Source organism: Callithrix jacchus, chromosome 12, assembly GCF_049354715.1.
Source record: "Callithrix jacchus isolate 240 chromosome 12, calJac240_pri, whole genome shotgun sequence".
Lineage (NCBI taxonomy): Eukaryota > Metazoa > Chordata > Mammalia > Primates > Cebidae > Callithrix > Callithrix jacchus.
Genome location: NC_133513.1, coordinates 112,603,188 through 112,622,437, shown reverse-complemented (window position 1 = coordinate 112,622,437; position 19,250 = coordinate 112,603,188). Strand labels below are relative to the sequence as shown.

The 19,250-nt window shown below is 41.5% G+C and overlaps 1 protein-coding gene and 1 pseudogene across 2 annotated transcripts in view; one reads left to right on the top strand and one right to left on the bottom strand.

The window, feature by feature from the left end:
* Positions 1 to 271: 271 nt before the first annotated feature.
* LOC128929348 (wings apart-like protein homolog) overlaps positions 272 to 19,250 on the bottom strand; it is a 63,709-nt gene continuing 44,730 nt past the window's right edge. The window contains 5 exon segments of the mRNA XM_078346627.1: positions 272 to 753; positions 4,270 to 4,381; positions 5,826 to 5,962; positions 6,224 to 6,376; positions 7,752 to 7,847. Of these exon segments, the coding sequence (XP_078202753.1) occupies positions 424 to 753; positions 4,270 to 4,381; positions 5,826 to 5,962; positions 6,224 to 6,376; positions 7,752 to 7,847 (828 nt within the window). The 3' untranslated portion in view covers positions 272 to 423.
* On the top strand, positions 15,017 to 16,503 carry LOC100395481 (transcription factor JunD-like; annotated as a pseudogene). Its single transcript, XR_013525147.1, has one exon. The product of XR_013525147.1 is annotated as a transcription factor JunD-like (transcript).

Genomic DNA, 19,250 nt, shown 5'->3' with positions numbered 1-19,250 from the left:
TACAACCTTGGCTTACTGTACACTCAAACTCCCTGGGCTCAGGAGATCCCCCAACCTAAGCCTCCTGAGTAGCTGGGACTATTGGTGCATACCACCATGTCCAGCTAATTTTTTTAAATTTTCTTTAGAGATGGGGGTTTTGCCATGTTGCCCAGGCTAGAACCAAACTCCTAGGTTCAAGAAATCCGCCTGCTTTGGCCTCTCAAAACACTGATATTGTAGGCATGAGCCACTGCACCTGGCCCCTTTTATTTCTTAAAAAATAAAATAATAGAGAAGGACTAGGTGAAATGCAACAGAAAATGTGCAGCAATTTACTGGGCAAAAAACCTAAAAGCACATAAACTAGTTTAGGAAGTTCAGGAAAGGAATGAAATTATACTCAGAGCTAAACCTGATAATTTGACAAACTGTAAACCAAGGTTAGAAGTTAAATAATTTGCCCACAGTCACCCAGTTATTGCAACTAACCAAAGACTTTCTGAAAGTAATTCTCACCCTAGAAGGAAGGAAGAAGGAACCTACTGTTATATTTTCTAGATCAAGATGCTTGTTGTGTACAGTTTCACAGAGCCTTCGGATTTTTTCTTTAATTTTGTTCATGTTTTTTTCATTCAGTAGCTTGGCTGACGAAGCATCTTGTTCCAGTTCCAAAAGTCAAATCATGAGATCTAAGCTAGCTCTATCAAGATCCATGTTCAAACGATCTCTACTCAGTATATACATGAGGGCAACTGTACAGAGGGACAGATTCTTCAACAGACCAACAAAAGGAAAAGAAAAAGTTTATGTGAGCAACTCCTGACAATCTCAGGAAGTAAGACTGTTAATGACTTTTGCTTACAAGTTAAAATGCCTAAAACTTGTATTACTGACCATGTTGGAAACTTTAAAAATGTTTTATTCAGTGGTCCCTCTAAAAATATTCTGAAGAAACATGCTTAAAAAATGAAATGTTATTGCTTAAAATTATCCTTTCAATGGACCTTCCATACATGAATGCCTGAAAGCTGTAAGAATATAAGCTGAGTTACATATTTCTTTGGCTATTCTGTGCTAAATGAAGAGTTTATAGAACATTTTTACAGACCTGTGTGTGTGTACGGGTATAAATTCTATTATGACATACCTCACTTTTTTCTGAGACAGGATTTCACTTTGTCACCCAGGCTGAAGTGCAGTGGCATGATCTCAGCTCACTGTCGCCTTGACTTTCTGGACTCAAGCAATCTTCACCGCCTCGGCCTCACAAGTAGCTGAGACAACTGGCATGTGCCACCACGCCCAGCTGACTTTTTTGTATTTTTGTAGATAGGGTTTCACTATGTTGCCCAGGCTGGTCCTAAACACCTGAAATCAAGTGATTCACCCACCTTGGCCTCCCAAATTGCTAAGATTATAGGCATGAGCCTATAATGCACAGCCTATTCTTTATGATATAGTAGACAGTCATATTTCAGTTTAAAATCAATAACTGAAGGCCGGGTGCGGTGGCTCACACCTGTAATGCCAGCACTTTGGGAGGGTGAGGCGGATGGATCACGAGGTCGAGATGGAGACCATCCTGGCCAACATGGTGAAACCCCGTCTCTACTAAAAATACAAAAATTAGCTGGGCATGGTGGCACACACCTATAGTTCCAGCTACTCAGGAGGCTGAGGCAGAAGAACTGCTTGAACCCAGGAGGCAGAGGTTGCAGTGAACCGCAGTGGTGCCACTGCACTCCAGCCTGGCACCTGGTGACAGAATGAGACTCTGTCTCAAAAAAAAACAAAAAACAAAAAACTCAATAACTGAGTAATTTTAAATCTGTATCAAACCCTTAACGTTTTTTCCCCCCTGCAAAACACAGCTGTGTTTACATCTGTATGTAAACCCAGAATGCTGAATGACACATATTTGCATTTCTTTAAAATAAACCAATCGCCAGATCTGGTGGCTCATGCCTGTAATCCCAGCACTTTGGAAGGCCAAGGCGGGTGGACCACTTGAGGTCGGGGGAGTTCAAGATCTGCCTGGCCAACATAATGAAACCTCATCTCTACTAAAAATACAAAAAAAATTAGCTGGGCATGGTGATGCACGTCTGCAATCCCAGCCACTCCGGAGGCTGAGGCAGGAGAATTGCTTGAACCCAGGAGGCAGAGGTTGCAGTGAGTCAAGACTGCACCACTGCACTACAGCCTGGGTGACAGAGTGAGATTCCGTCTCAAAAAATAAATAAAATAAAATAAAACATCGGGGAAGGATAATTTTAGGAGAAATACCTAATGAAGGTGATGGGGAGATGGAGGTAGCAAAACACCATGGCATGTGTATACCTAATGTAACAATCCTGCAAGATCTGCACATGTACCCCAGAACTTAAAGTATAATAAAATAAATAAAATAAAATACAAAAATTAGCCAGGTGTGGTGGCAGGTGCCTGTACTCCCAGTTACTTGGGTGGCTGAGTTGTGAGGATTGCTTGAAAAAATAAAATAAACCAATCAAGTCTGAGTGAACCAAATAATTTTTTAAATCATTAATAAAATGTACCAAAATCACTCAAGTCAGGTAGTTAAGTTAGCACATTCTATATTTTATTTTAATTTTTTTTTTTTTTTTTTTTTTTAAGGAGTCTCACTCTGTCACTGAGGCTGCAGTGCAGAGGCACAATCTCGGCTCACTGTAACCTCTGCCTCCGGGGTTCCAGCAATTCTTGCGCCTCAGCCTCCTGAGTAACTAACGTTACAGGCACGCACCACCATGCCTGGCTAGCTTTTTGTATTTTTAGTAGAGATGGGGTTTCGCCATGTTGCCCAGGCTGGTCTTGAACTCCTGAGCTCAGGCAATCTGCCCACCTTGACGTCCCAAAGTGTTAGGATTACAGGCATGAGCCACCACACTCGGCCAGCACACTCTACTTATACAATTTAAAAATACTGAAGATGAAGTATTTTAGATAAATGTGAATATAAAAAAAGGTCTTACATTTGGGATATTCCAACACTTGAGATATTCGTTCTTACACTTATTTCAACATACAGAAAATACAACTATCTAAAGATTTAAACTTTGAGCCCCTAGAAGTATAGAAGCATCAGACCAGATGTCTGATTAAATGTTTATGCAGCAAATTATTTTTGGAAAATAGGATGCCATAGAAAAGGCCATGGGGGACCCACTGCCCTTAAAATCACACACTGTAATGCCTTAGTCCCCTGTTAACTGCATAATAAAGCAAACAAAGTCTCTTTTTTGTTTTTAAGAGATGAGCTCTCACTAGGTTTCCCAGAATGGATCTGAAACTCCTGGGCTCAAGAAATCCTCCCATCTTTGTCTCCAGAGTAGCTGGGACTTACAAGTGGACACCCCCTTGTCCAGCAACAAACTACTTTTTTTTTTTTTTTTTGAGACAGAATCTCTGTCTCCCAGGCTGGAGTGCAGTGGCAAGATCTTGGATCACTGCAACCTCTGACTCCCAGGTTCAAGTGATTCTCCTGCTTCCGCCTCTTGAGTAGCTGGGACTGCAGGCACGTGTCACCATGTTGGCCAGGCTCATCTCAAACTCTTCACCTGAGGTGATCCGCCCACTTTGGCCTCCCAAAGTGCTGGGATTACAGGCATGAGCCAAGACACCTGACCCAGAAGATGCAGTATTAAATTAATTCTGTATCACCTAATCCATTTTTAGAACATAGTTTCTTTAACAAAAATATTGCAAGGCCATCTCAAAATACTACTAATCATAATAATTAGCAATGATGGTTACTTTCTTCTAATTTTGGAAACTATAAACCTAATTATTTTTGTTATGTTTACTTTGTTTTTAAGCAAATACATCAAAGGCAAGGAAAATGAAGAATTTATTCCTTATCACAATGAGGCTATGTTTGAGTCAATGAACAAAAAAGTTTCTAAGAAAATTAAAGCTGCATTTCCAAACCAGTGTTTTCCCCATGCATTAGTATCAAATAATACTAACAGATTCTTCTCAGCACTTTCTGATTATTGGGAAAATCATGCTTATAAAATTCAGTGTCAGTATGCCACATTAGCCAAGAAAACAAAATAAAATTTTAATAGTATAAAATGACAAATTAAGAAAAAATGTTTTCATGAGAAAATAAGTATTAAGCAAAAACTTCTGACCATAAGCACTACAAATTTAGCAAATAAAATGAACTCAATCTATAATTAGGATATATTTGTAGAATATCCAGTGAAGACATTTTTTTATAGCCAAACAGACTAGTAGTTTTCTGTCTCAGAAAGTTAAAAATACCTGATGGTGCTGGGAATCATCCAAGGTTTTAAAGACCATTGCTACCATCCCATGTGCTCTCAGGTGCATTCGAAAACTGGGCATGGCACATTTAGTAGTCAAGCTAATAACACTAGAAGAAAATACAGTAGGTTAGGGGAACTGGAAACAGCTAGTACATTAGTTTTGTTTGTGTAATACCATAACCAGCAAATAGGTAGGGGGTAAAAGGGTCAAAGCATTGCCCATACATCATCGCAATATAAAAACCAGAGGCAAAACACATTAATAAAAATATACTGGTGCCTAGTGTGTGATTAGGTACACTGTATTTTTAAAAAATAACATAATTGTTTTTAGTGCATTCTTTACTACTATTAAAAGCTTAAACTCTGAGCTACCTTTCATAATACTTCTAATAAAAATTAGAATTAATTATATTTGATTGAATATACTCCAAATGACTCAAAAATTCAATCAAAATTACAGTATTCAATCAATTCATTAGGGAGTACAAAAGATCATCTTTTTATTTTGAGCATTTGGGTGTAAATGTAAGCACTCAGACCACAACATGCTTAAATAAATCTAATTTATTACTTGAACATCAAAGGTAAAAATAACTTAAAAGATTCTTTTTTAAAAATTATTTATTTTCTTTCCGGTATTTTTTTCTTCCTTTTTCTGGAGACAGAGCCTCACCTCACTCTATCATCCAGGTCAAGCCATCCTGCCACCTCAGGCTCCCAAGGAGCTGAAACTGCAGGCACATGCCACCATGACTCACTTTTTATTTTTTATAGACACAGGGTCACATTATGTTGCCCAAGGTGGTCTCGAACTCTCGGACACATGCAATCCTCCCAATTTGGCCTCCCAAAAAGCTGGGATTACAGGTATGAGCCACCATACAGGGCAAAAAGATGCTTTAGCATGTTGTTCTTGTTTTTTAACCACTTAAAAACTGAAGCCTATGCTATGCTAAAAATGCTATGATCACCCAGCTTTCCCTCTATCATGTAGAACCAAATTCTTTATAAAGAAATGGATAGTTCTGGCCGGACAAGGTGACTCATGCCTGTAATCCCAGTACTTTGGGAGGCTGAGCAGGTGGATCACAAGGTCAGGAGTTCAAGACCAGCCTGACCAACATAGTGAAACCTCATCTCTACTAAAACTACAAAAAAGTAGCTGGGCATAGTGGCTCATACCTGTAATCCAAGCTAACCGGCTGCTCAGGAGACTGAGGCAAGAGAATTGCCTGAACCCAGGAGGTGGAGGTCGCTGCAAGTGGAGACCATACCACTGCACTCCAGCTGGGGTGACAGTGTGAGAAACGAGAAAAGGGAGGACAGGAGAGAAAAGGAAAGGAAAAGAAGAGAGAGAGGAAGGAAGGAAAGAAGAAGGAAAAAAGGAAGGGAGGAAGGGGGGGAGGGAGGGCAGGCATTTTAACATATCACTAGCTGTATATACTATACACATCATAACAAAATAAAAAATGTCTGGCTTTTTGGATCATACATAGTTGAAAAAATTTAATACAGAATGTACATAATTATAAAATATAAAAATCTTACCTAAGGCAACGCGTGTTTAGAGGCTGAGTGCTCTTTAAGCCACTTAACAAGTACTCAATGTCATCAGTGAACTCTTAATTTTCACCAAATTCTACGACATCATTGAAGTGCTTCACGTGCTGAACAACAGTATATAACTGCCAAGAAAAAAAAAGTCACCCCTTTTTAACTATGAACTATTTAAATCTGTGGGCTCACTGTACTTTACATAAGTGCATAAAAGAGTTTGTTAGATGGCAACAAAAATATTTTTAGAACAATGATGATGGTAGGACAAAAGAAGTTTGTGGTTCAAAACTGAGTATCAGTATACTGATATTTGTTGAAGATATTAAAAGGCTGAATGTTACATACAAAAATCTATCAACATGCAGTAAACACTGTATATGGCTGCTTACTTCTTTGTCTTCTCGTCTGCATTTCAGGGCAGTAACTATATCTTGGTAGGGCTGAGTAGGTATTGTCACAGTTTTTATCACTTTGGATGGTGGTGCAGGAGCCTTAAAAACTCCATCATTTTTTTGATTTGGTTCCTTTGAAGACAGCCTCACCTATTAATAAAGGTATTAAATTAGTTGTTCTAAATAAATATACAAAAATAGGAACATCTCATCTATCTGGCAAATTCGGCTTCAGAACAAGTAAATAAAGCTTTTTTAAAAAGGGGGAATGGGGAGGCCTCTCAAAGGCCTTTAGAAATATTTTGGATTCCATGCACTAACAGGTAAGACATATGCATGTCTACATACAGAAGAACCACTCAAAAATTCTTTCTGGTCTTTTTTAAACGTTTTATTTCACACAATTTGTCTCTAGTACCATGAGAAAGACTACAGAACCACAACTGCATGCAAAAATAGCTTTCATAAGCAGAAAGGGACAGGACAGAAAAACTAGAGTCAAAAGAATTTTAACATCAAAAGAGTGTGAAATAGTTTAGGGCAGAAATAAACAGCTGCAATGGGAGCATGATATATTACTACTAATATACAAAATGATTTCTTTATACTATCAAGAGGAGTCTAAACAGTTTACGAAGACAGGAAACTGTACATTATATATTAGAAAAACTTCTATCCCCAAATTATTTGTTGTTGTAAAGAACTACTTTACCTGATAACGCCAGATGACTGAAGCTTTACTGTTAACCTAGAAATCATGTATGATACCGTCAGTCATTCTGGAGAAAATAAGTTGTTAAGAATCTTTTTCCTAATGTTTTGGATTGAAAAGTATTACTGGACCAGCACTTTGGGAGGCCGAGGCGGGTGGATCACGAGGTCAAGAGATTGAGACCATCCTGGTCAACATGGTGAAACCCCGTCTCTACTAAAAATACAAAAAATTAGCTGGGCATGGTGGCGCGTGCCTGTAATCCCAGCTACTCAGGAGGCTGAGGCAGGAGAATTGCCTGAACCCAGGAGGCGGAGGTTGCAGTGAGCCGAGATCGCGCCATTGCACTCCAGCCTGGGTAACAAAAGCGAAACTCCGTCTCAAAAAAAAAAAAGAAAAGTATTACTGGAATAGAGGAAGAAATTTGCCTCTGAAAATCAAATTAAGCGTGGAAAGCCACTTAGAAATACATATAGATGCAATATACAATATACCTCTTATAAAAACATCAAATATAGACAATCTTGCTCTTAAACACTAAATACTATAAATTCCATGAAATGTGGGTCATGAGTAACAAGTCTTATTTTTTATGACTTTCATTCTTAACCTAGCAGCACTAGAATCTCTGCTATCTTACCGACAACCCTCAGTTTTCCAATGAATTAAACTGAAACTACTGTTTTAGTAAAGAAAGTCAACATAAACTGTTAAATAGCGAAGTCAAAGATTTACAAATTGTGAATTAAAAGGGTAACTGCTTAATGTATAGCTTATTAAAAAACACAAAATAAGTAAGTACAGTTAACTTACTGTGACACTCTGAGGTTTTACTCCTGGTGGCCCAGGCAGTTCTTCTGAATCGGGATGATCCCAATGTCTGGCATTACATACAGCTTTTGTGGGTGACTAGAGAAATGAGAGAAAGATCAACTGCTTCCATCCTTATAAAAGACTCAATAAACTAAAAATCATAAAGAATAATTTATATGCATAAATGTGTATCCTAGAAACAGCAGGACAGATGCTATCTGGGTATAGTCCCACCATAATTCCCATACCCATGCCATTAGCAAATATAATCACTGTAGGACTAGGTCACAATATCAGCAATTAGTGCTCTGAGCAACTATGACTAACCAAGAAAAGATGGCTCTTGAAAGTAAACCTAGGCAGGGCATGGTGGCTCATGTCTGTAATCCAGTACTTTGAGAAGCCAAGGCAAGTGGATCACTTGAGGTCAGGAGTTTGAGACCAGCCTGGCCAACATGGTGAAACTCCATCTCTACTAAAAACAACAAAAAATTAGCCAAGCGTGGTGGTGCATGCCTGTAATCCCAGCTACTTGAGAGGCTGAGGCAGAAGAATCACCTGAACCTGGGAGGCAGAGGTTGCAGTAAGCTGACATTGCTCCACTACACTCCAGCCTGGGAGACAGTGAGATTCTGTTTCAAAAAAAAAAAAAAAGGTAAGTAAACCTCTTGCTAGGCTTGTACTGACTAAGTAATCAACACATTTACTTCAACATGGGTTGGGCATGATGGCTCATGCCTGTAATCCCAGCACTTTGGGAGAGTGAGGCAAAAAAATCACTTGAGTCCAGGAGTTTGAGACTAACCTGGGTAACAAAGCAAGACCCCATCTCAAAAACTTAAAAAAAAAAAAAAAAAATTAATGATAATAGTTCAACATGTTCTTTGGCAAAACTTTATTCTTCAAACTACTGATTCATGCCTCACAATCTTCCAATCTTCCAACAATGGGAATCCAGCAGTTTATGACAGATAATGCAGTCATTTAAAGCAAACCACTGCAGCCAGATGTATGCTACCACTCAAAAGTTCTCAATTCTGTTTAGAATACATATACCACATATTCCAAGACACAGTGGGATCTAAAAAAGTACCATGTAATAACATACACGGTTTCTGCAGCAAAATGTCACACTAAGCAGGACAAAGATGTAAAGTCTCTCACATCAAGTCAGGTTATTGTGCTGCTCTATCAATGTACTTAAACTTATCGGGGGGATTTTCAGTTTTAACACTGAATTTCAGAATTGAGAACAGATGACAGTAAACCTACAAAATCAAATCAAGGAAAAGAACAAAACCCTCACTTTCAATAGAAAATGCAGAACTACAAAGATTGACAAGACAGAAAGGTAACACCTCATTCTCTCTCGTCTACAAAAGTGATGTTAAATTATGTTTTGAAGTTCAAATAAATGGTGTGGTCATAAACCATTTCTTTCTTTCATAAACAGAGATTTTCTTTCATAAACGGAGAAACTTTCTGTTTATGAAACTAATCTTATTTTTGGTACAACATAAATATGAGTGGAAAAACAGTATTTCAAGACAGTCCATCAATCTACATTTAAAAAGCAGCTATCTCCCATTACCAGCTGCAGTAACACAATTAGCATTAAGCATTAGCGTGACCTAATGGTTAGCTTTTTATAGATTATCTTTACTAAGGCAGAAAAACCTCATCTGTATTGTGTATACAAACCCATCACTCTTATATGCCAGGTTTGCATAATATGATGATGCATTAGCAATCTGAAACAATTTATGCACTCATGCAATGACACACTGGTTTCCTGAGGCACAACACAGAAAGTGGACAGTTTTATGTGATTAAAACCTACCTCTCTATTCCTTCTATTCTTTTCGAAGACCAGCTACATAACATGTGTGTCTGCTAGCTATGAATCCCTGATTTGAACTACCTTTGGTACCGCATGCATACTCAAGAGCCCAGGCTTTGGTAACAGCCTTTTGGTAAGAAAAAGTGCCTTAAAGCTCAATTTTACTTCTTTTTAGAAAGGACTGACTAGGCTAGACGCAGTGGCTCACACCAGTAACTGCAGCACGCCTGTAGTCCTAGGCAGGCAGATCACTTGAAAAGCCAGTTGTTCAAGACCAGACTCTAACAAAAAATAAAATCAATAAAATTTAAAAAACAAAAAGAAATTTAAAAAAAGAAAAAGCATTGATGGCTGGGTGTGGTGGCTCACGCCTGTAATCCCAGCACTTTGGGAGGCCGAGGTAGGCAGATCACCTGAGGTCAGGAGTTCAAGACTAGCCTGGCCAACATGGTGAAACCGCATCTCTAACAAAACAAACAAACAAACAAAAAATAAATAATAAAAAACAAAACCAAAAGCATTGACTACAGATAATAATCTAGTTACCTAGTTCCATAGCTAACAAAATACTAGGGTGGCTCAAAGTTCTAAATTAAAACACTGTAAGGAATACCTGAAAGAGTATGTGCTTTGTAAGTATTAAATACTATCAATAATAATTATGTGATGATGTGCTGCTCAGTTTAAGTCTAATACATTTGTAAGAAAACAAATATATAGCTTAACTACCTAATAAAGAATATGATAAACAAATAGGATAACTGATGGGTCTAGGATAATAGGTAACTCCTTGAAGCATAATGGTATATGACTGAATAGCTTATATTAAAAGGTCATATTAAAGGAACATTTGGTTATGCTGTTGAACAAGGTGATTTAGTAACACTATTAAATTGTTACTAAGCTTTTGATGATGTGTTACCATTTTAATACTAATAAGCAATATAAAGGGAAGAAGTCCAATAAGAACTTTTTCTTGACTTTTATTTCAATTACAAGACTAATATAAGATTTATTAAGGGAGGAAGGATACTGGAGACACATCCTTCTAACTAAAAATGAAAATAAGTAATATCTGTATATGGCTAATATACACACATGGCAGAGTGGAAGAAACAGGGAAAGAGAAAAAAGAACACTGAGCTTTTTACATCATTCCACAACAGTACAATAATTCCACATGCTCATAAGTGAATTGTGTATGTGAACCACACAACAGTGGTATGTCACATACTAACTTCACTCAATGAAAGTGATTGTGTGTGTGCATGTAAAAATAGCATACAGCAATCAACTTTCCATGGAAAATCAAAAATCACCCTTAGCATTTAGCAACCTAGCTAAATGATAACAGCATCATTCTGATTGCATCATCAGGCTTGTCTTTAATCTTGTTAATTTTATTCTGGTTTGAAAAGCAGATACAGGGCCAGGCACAGTGGCTCATGACTATAATCCCAGCGTTTTGGGAGGCTGAGGCAGGTGGATCACTTGAGGTCAGGAGTCAGAGACTAACCTGACCAACATGGTTAAACCATCTCTACTAAATACACAAACTTGGCCAGGCATGGTGGTGGGTGCCTGTAATGGCAGCTACTTGAGAGGCTGAGGCAGGAGAATTGCTTGAACCCAGAAGGCAGAGGTTGCAGTAAGCCAAGATTGTGCCATTGCACTTCAGCCTGGGTGACAAAAAAGTGGCTCACGATTGTAATCATAGCATTCTCGGAGGCCAAGGCAGGTGGATCACGTGAGGTCAGGAGTTCAAATCCAGCCTGGCCAACATTGTGAAACCCCATCTCTAATAAAGATATTTTTAAAGTTAGTGGGGTGTGGTGGTGGGCATCTGTAATCCCAGCTACTCAGGAGGCTGAGGCAGGAGAACTGTTTGAACCAGGGAGGCAGAGGTTGCAGTGAACAGAGATCGTGCCATTGCACTCCAGCCTGGGCAACAAGTATGAAATTCCATCTCAAAAGAAAAAAAAGGGAGAAAGGGAGGAAGGGAAGGAGGGAGGGAGGGAGGGAGGGAAGGAAGGAAGGAAGGAAGGAAGGAAGGAAGGAAGGAAGGAGGGAAGGAAGGAAGGAAGGAGAAAAGCAGATACAGAAAATAAACCAGATTCCTAAACTTTTTTTTCTGTGTAAAAAAAAAATTTGTGGCTAGGCGTAGTGGTTCTCACCTGTAATCCCAGCACTTTGGGAGGCCAAGGCAGTCAGATGGCTTGAGCCCGGAGTTTGAAACAGCCTGTGTAACATGGTGAAACTCAGTCTCTACAAAAAATAGAAAAATTAGCTGGGCATGGTGGCACATGCCTGTGGTCCCAGCTACTCTAGAGGTTAAGGTGGGAGGATCACCTCCTGAGTCCAGGAGGTAAAGGCTGCAGTGAGCCAAGATCATACCACAGCACTCCAGCCTGGGTGACAGAGCAAGATTCTGTCTCCACAAAAAAGGGTGGATTATGTTTGCTATACAAATTAATAAGCAAAATACTTATAACAAAATAAGCAAAAAGTTTGTAAAAATAACATTCTAAATATTCAGAACCATTTTAGCATACTTCAATACTGGTAATCTTAAATATATTATTCTTTTGTATTAAGTGCTCTGGGGCATGATAAGCAAGAAAAATCTCAAAAGTGACATTCCATTAAAGCTAAGGAAAAAAATATTCCAGTGATAAACTGAAGGGGCATTTCTCCATGAGAGATAATATAGCTTCCATAAAAAAAATGGATAAAAATTGGTTTTTATACCACCACCAAGGTTGTGGTTAAAAGATTGGATTGCTGAATCACAACTATAAAACAGAAGAAAAGGCTAGGCACGGTGGCTCATGCCTGTAATCCCAGCACTTTGAGAGGCCGAGGTGGGCAGATCACTTGAGGTCAGGAGATCAGACTGGCGACCATGGTAAAACCCTGTCTCTACTAAAAATACCAAAAAATTAGCCAGGCCTGGTGGCACACGTCTGGAATCCCAGCTACCCCGGGAAGGCTGAGGAAAAAGAACTGCTTGAGTCTAGGAGATGGAGGTGGCAGTGAGTCAAGACTGCACCACTGTACTCAGTCTGGGTGACAGTGATACTCCATCCATCTCAGAGAGAGAGAAAAAAAAAAAACCACCAGAGGAAAGGAAGCATTCCTTCCTGAAAAGCTAAGAGGAAGTGACAACATGATGTTATCCCCCACTGGGCTGCTCATAAAAGGGGGAAAGAAAGGAATTTTTTAAGCCATAAATACTTCATAAACAATAAGAACAAATTTATACATTTTTAAAACTATATGCTACATGAAGACAAAACAAGTAAGCTGATTAGAATTCATCCAGCCTTACCCACCGAAGGATAACACCAGTAATTCAATCAGCATGAAGTAAAACTAAATGAACTCTGAAGAAGTACTGCACAAATAACTGCGTGTGGATGTGTGCACAGTACTTTAGGGGAAATTCAAAAGGGGAAAGAACAAAACAAAACAATCTCGATTTGGATTTTTAAAAATTTCATTAAAGAGGCAGGGTGTAGTGGCTCACACCTGTTAACCCAGCACTTTGGGAGGCCGAGGCAGGCAGATCACTAGGTCAAGAGTTCAAGACCAGCCTGGCTGGCGTGGTGAAACCCTGTCTCTCCTAAAAATACAAAACGTAGCTGGGCATGCTGGCATGTGCCTTCAATCTCAGCTACTCGGGAGGCTGAGGCGGGAGAATTGCTTGAACTGGGACTCAGGAGGCGGAGGCTGCAGTGAGCAGAGATCGTGCCGCTGCACTCCAGCCTGGGCTACAGAGCAAAACTCCAGCTCAAAAAGAAAAAAATTATTTAAAAGACTTTTATAAAAGACAATTTAAATCAGATGCAGGAGAGGAAAGTCTTACAAAGAATCTTTTAGCTCTTTACAACTCCCTTTTAAGCATAATAATACAATCTCAAATTGTCTTAAACTATAAAAAATGTAACACATGTTAAATATTCAGAGTATTGAATTATTTGAAGGAAAACTAGAGAAATTCCTAAATTAAAGCCAACAGCATCTGTACTATCAAGAACCAGAAACCGTAATAGGCAATATGCAACACTGCGTGGAGAATCTAATCCACAGCTAACAGGAAGAAATAAAGCTGCAAAGTCCTTCTCTGCCTGAATCAATTACCTACTACAGGTAGTAACAACTTTTAAAAAGACAGCTGTCATTTTTTTTTGAGACGGAGTTTCGCTCGTTACTCAGGCTGGAGTGCAATGGTGCGATCTCGGCTCACCGCAACCTCCGCCTCCTGGGTTCAAGCAATTCTCCTGCCTCAGCCTCCCAAGTAGCTGGGACTACAGGCATGTGCCACCATGCCCAGCTAATTTTTGTATTTTTAGTAGAGATGGGGTTTCACCACGTTGACCAGGATGGTCTCAATCTCTTGACCTCGTGATCCACCCGCCTCGGCGGATGCTGGGATTACAGGCGTGAGCCACTGCGCCCGGCTGACAGCTGCCATTTTTATGAAAAAACTGTCAGTTCCTTTCTTCATGAAGAACAATGCACACCACTACCCTGGGTATAACTTCAAAAGTGTAACTGGTAGCCACAGTTTTATAAAATAAAAGATAAAACTTTTATTACATAAAAGTTATTTTAAAAACCCAGAAGCTAAGTATCTTGAGACAACACCTGTGATTAGGGAATATCCATTCTACCCTTCCTTTAAGAATATTTAGCTGGACACATGCTCACATAGATTTTCAACATCTTAATGCTTGTGTGGGCATGTAACTAAGCTCTAGTCAATGACATGTGAAGAGAGGTTGAGGTATCCCTTCTGGGTCCAGGCTTCTAGGGAAGGTTCATTGCCTCCCCTTCCAGTTCTAGCTTAGTCAAGAGTCTAGAAATGGCAGAACACTACCACTCAAGGGATGCCTGGGTCCCCTACACTGCAGCAATTTCAAAACTGTCCAGAGATAAACAACCAGAGTCTGGTAAGCCAGAGAAAAATAAGCTATCTATTAAAAACTAATTTGGGATTTCTTTTACAACATCTGAACCAAATCCTAAGACACCACCTTTGAACAACAGTAAAACTGAGATTACAAACAAATAATATGACATGCTGAAAGTATAAAATTTTGGCAATACTGGATATGCATAAACTATGCACGTATAACAATAAAAAGAAACAATTTAAAAGATATACTCAGTCAAGGTGTAAGAGAATGGAGGAAGACAGAAACTAAAGGAGAAAATAAAATCTAAAACCAACTTTTTAGAATTATAAAAATATATACTGGGAGCCGCCGCCAGCGGAGGGCCGCGGGACCCCCAGGAGGCCGCGGCCACTCCCCCCCCCCCCCCCCCCCCCCGGGCCGGCGCGGCAGGGGAGGCGGAGGATGGAAACACTCTTCTAAGGCATGAGGCGCTGAGCGGCCTGGGAGGCGGCGCCAGTGTCAGCGGCGGCAGCTTCGGGTCTCCGGGCCGCCTGTTCCCGGGGGCGCCCCCGACGGCGGCGGCCGGCAGCATGATGAAGAAGGACGCGCTGACGCTGAGCCTGAGCGAGCAGGTGGCGGCGGCACTCAAGCCCACGGCCGCGCAGCCTCCGACCCCCCTGCGCGCCGACGGCGCCCCCGGCACCCCCCGACGGCCTCGCCCGACCTGGGGCTGCTGAGGCTCGCCTTCCCGGAGCTCGAGCGTCTCATCATCCAGTCCAACGGGCTGGTCACCACCAAGCCGACGAGCACGCAGTTCCTCTACCCCAAGGTGGCGGCCAGCGAGGAGCAGGAGTTCGCCGAAGGCTTCGTCAAGGCCCTGGAGGATTTGCACAAGCAGAACCAGCTCTGCCGGGGCTCGGCGGCCGCCGCCGCCGCCCCCGGGCGCATTGGGGCCGCCGCGCCTGGCTGCGCTCAAGGACGAGCCACAGACGGTGCCCGACGTGCCGAGCTTCGGCGAGATCCCGCCGCTGTCGCCCATCGACATGGACACGCAGGAGCGCATCAAGGCGGAGCACAAGCGGCTGCGCAACCGCATCGCCGCCTCCAAGTGCCGCAAGCGCATGCTGGAGCGCATCTCGCGCCTGGAGGAGAAAGTGAAGACCCTCAAGAGCCAGAACACGGAGCTGGCGTCCACGGCGAGCCTGCTGCGAAAGCAGGTGGCGCAGCTCAAGCAGAAAGTCCTCAGCCATGTCAACAGCGGCTGCCAGCTGCTGCCCCAGCACCAGGTGTCCGTACTGAGTCCGCGCGCGGGGCGCATGCGCGGCCACCTTCCCCCAGGGGCGGGCTCGCGGGGGTGGGGTGTCATTGGCGTCCCGGACTTGGAGAGGGTGCGGCCCTGGGGACACCCCCCTTTCCCCGAGTGTACCCAGGAACTGAGAGAGAGTGCAGCCCCCCGGGATCCCCCCGAGGGTGCCCCGGACTCGGAAGGGGCGCCCCGGACTCGACAAGCTGGACCCCCCCTGCTCTCGGGGGGGGGGGGGGCGAGCGCATGACCCCCCGCCCTCGCGCTGCCTCTGTCCTTCGCGCGGCCGCCCTGTGTTGCACAAACCCGCGCGTCTCGGCTGCCCCTTTGTACACGGCGCCGCGGAAGGGGCTCCGAGGGGGCGCAGCCTCAAACCCTGCCTTTCTTTTTCTTTAACTTCTTTTTTCCTTTGGAAGAGAGAACAGTGTTCGATTCTGCCCTATTTATGTTTCTACTCGGGAACAAACGTTGATTGTGTGTGTGTGTTTTCTTGTGTTGGGTTTTTTTTAAAGAAATGGGAAGAAGAAAAAAAATTCTCCGCCCCTTTCCTCGGTCTCGCTCCCCCTTCCCTTCTTTCGACCGGCTCCCCTCCTCCCTTTTTGTTCTGTTTGTTTTTTGTTTTGTTTTGCTACGAGTCCACATTCCTGTTTGTAATCCTTGGTTCGCCCGCCCGGTTTTCTGTTTTCAGTAAAGTCTCGTTACGCCAAAAAATAAATAAATAAATAAATAATAAATTAAAAATAAAAATATATACTAAGAGCTATATGAACTGATACAAAGTGACTTACAAGAAATATTCAATTTTAAAGGCGAAACAGTACAAAAGAACACAATAGATGCTTTTTATGTAAGAAAAAAAATTTTTTTAATTAAATTTTATTTTTTTTGAGACAGTGTCTCGCGTTGTCAACCCAGACTAGAGTGCAGGGGTGCGATCTCAGCTCACTGAAACCTCTGCTTCCCAGGTTCAAGTGATTCTCCTGCCTCAACCTCTCAAGTAGCTGGGACTACAGGTGTGTGCCACCACGTTTGGCTAATTTTTTCTACTTTCAGTAGAGAGATGGGGTTTCACCATGTTAGCCAGAATGGTCTCGATCTCCTGACTTTGTGATTTGCCCACCTCAGCCTCCCAAAGTGCTGGGACTACAGACATTAGCCACTGTGCCTGGCCACCCCCCCCCCTTTTTTTTTTTAGTCAGAGTTTCACTCGTTGCCCAGGCTGGAGTGCAATGGTGTTAATTTTGGCTCACTGCAACCTCTACCTCCCAGGTTCATGCGATTCTCCTGTCTCAGTCTCCTGAGTAAGCTGGGATTACAGGCATGTGCCACCACACCCAGCTAATTTTGAAGTTTAGTAGAGACAGGATTTCTCCTTGTTGGTCAGGCTGGTCTCGAACTCCCAACCTCAGGTGATCTGCCTACCTTAGCCTCCGAAAGTGCTTGGATTATAGGTTGAGCCACTACACCTAGCTGAAAAATTTTAAAGTCTGCTTATTTTTATATAAAATAGAAAAACAGGAAAAAAAAAAGCAGAAAACACTAAAATTGGTTCCCTACAAGGGTGGATGACAGACTGGAACTGCTCTCAGATGAAGACCTCATTAAACTTACCTTTTTATTTAGTTTTGTCTTTTATAATGTTGTACATATTTTTTTTAAAAAAAGTAAGAATGGAAAGGGAAAACACTACCTTTAAGTTTGCTAAAGCAAACCAGAACAAAGAAACCTACTCATATTTCACATGGACAGCAAATACTGTGAAGAGAAGACAGACAAACCACCCATCTCACTGACCAACCGCGAGGCAGGCAGGCAGAAATAATCCCAAGTAATTTGTGAACACATTTGACTTTATACCCTCAATCGTGGCAGGGTGGAGTAGGGCAGGTGCAGAACTGCCAAACAATTCCTAAAAATTTTTGTAGAGTTACTTATTGTAGTGGAATGGGCAAAGCAATTCTGTACCTATTTAGATATATTATTAAAGGTTGAGTAAATGTGTTGCTGTTGTTCACTGTGGAAAAGACAGAAGGCAAGAAAGAACCCTGGGTTCTTGCTGTGAAAAAGACAGAAGAAATCCTGCGAGGATGCATTGATACTGTAGATATCAGTGTGAATTCATGATTTCTAGATTTATGTGCATAGGCATGAATCCACATATACATGGAAAGGTATATTTATATGTGAATGTATGCGAATATACATGCATGTATGTAATATACATATACATGCCATGTTTCCTATGCCTGTTTGCTAAAAGGGCCAAGAAGCAAAGAGCACACCTAGGGCCCATTATCATAGTCTCCAATACCATTCTCCACTAAAGAGAGTGATCACTCCTCAGAGAATGGGCCTGATCCCAAGGCTACAGCTGAACAGGTAACAAGATAAATCTGTATTACACCAGGAAGAAAGAAGGTTTCATAGAATGATGGGGACATGGCAGAGGAATAAAACAGCCAGCTTGATGAGGCTCTAATAGCCAACTGAGGACCAATTGAGGCCCAAAAGAATTAAGTACAGCAAGCAGGCATGGGGGCTCATGCCTGTAAATCCCAGCAATTTGGGAGGCAGGCAGATCACCTGAGGTCAGGAGTTTGAGACCAGCCTGACCAACATGGAGAAACCCTGTCTCTACTAAAAGTACAAAATTAGCCAGGCATGGTGGCACAACACCTGTAATCCCAGCACTTTGGGAGGAAGGCAGGTGAATCACTTGAGATCATCAGGAGTTCAATACCAGCCTGGCCAACATGATAAAACTCCATCTCTACTAAAACTACAAAAATTAGCTCTAGAATATGGTGGCACCTGCCTATAGTCTCAGCTACTGAGGAAGCTGAGGCAGTAGAATCACTTGAACCCAAGAGGCCAAGATTGCACCACTGCACTCTAGCTGGGCAACAGAGCAAAACTCTGCATCCAAAAAAAAAAAAAAAAAAAAAGAATAGTAATTTCGTTCCATATTAAAATCCTTCCAGAATAAAGTATTAAAGAAAAAAAAAAGCACAAGAATTGGATCGCAGAGAGAAAATAAATTACATTTTCCTAAGTGTTTTTGACTTAGGAAAGTCAAAAAAGGAAGATATATAAGGAAGATAAATGCTTCTGGTTTGGAACAAACACACTGAGGAAATGCTAAGAGTCCTCAAAATTCCAGTAGGAAAAACAATTCTGCCTTTTTAAGATACCCTTCTTATTCCTTTTTGTATCCCTAGCACAGTGAAAATCATGTAATAAACACTAAATAAAAACAATGATGGGAAAAGGCCAACTAAAACTAACTCCCTCTCTTCCATACCCAGGCCCAGCCAGAACCTTCTTAGCTTCAACAGCTCTTTGGATCACCGACCCAGGAGCTGTAAATGAATGGCGGCAGCTATTAACTTCCACACTTTTGCCAGTTTCTCTCACCACCAAGCCAACTGCTACAGTCTTTTTTCAGGCTTCGTATCAAT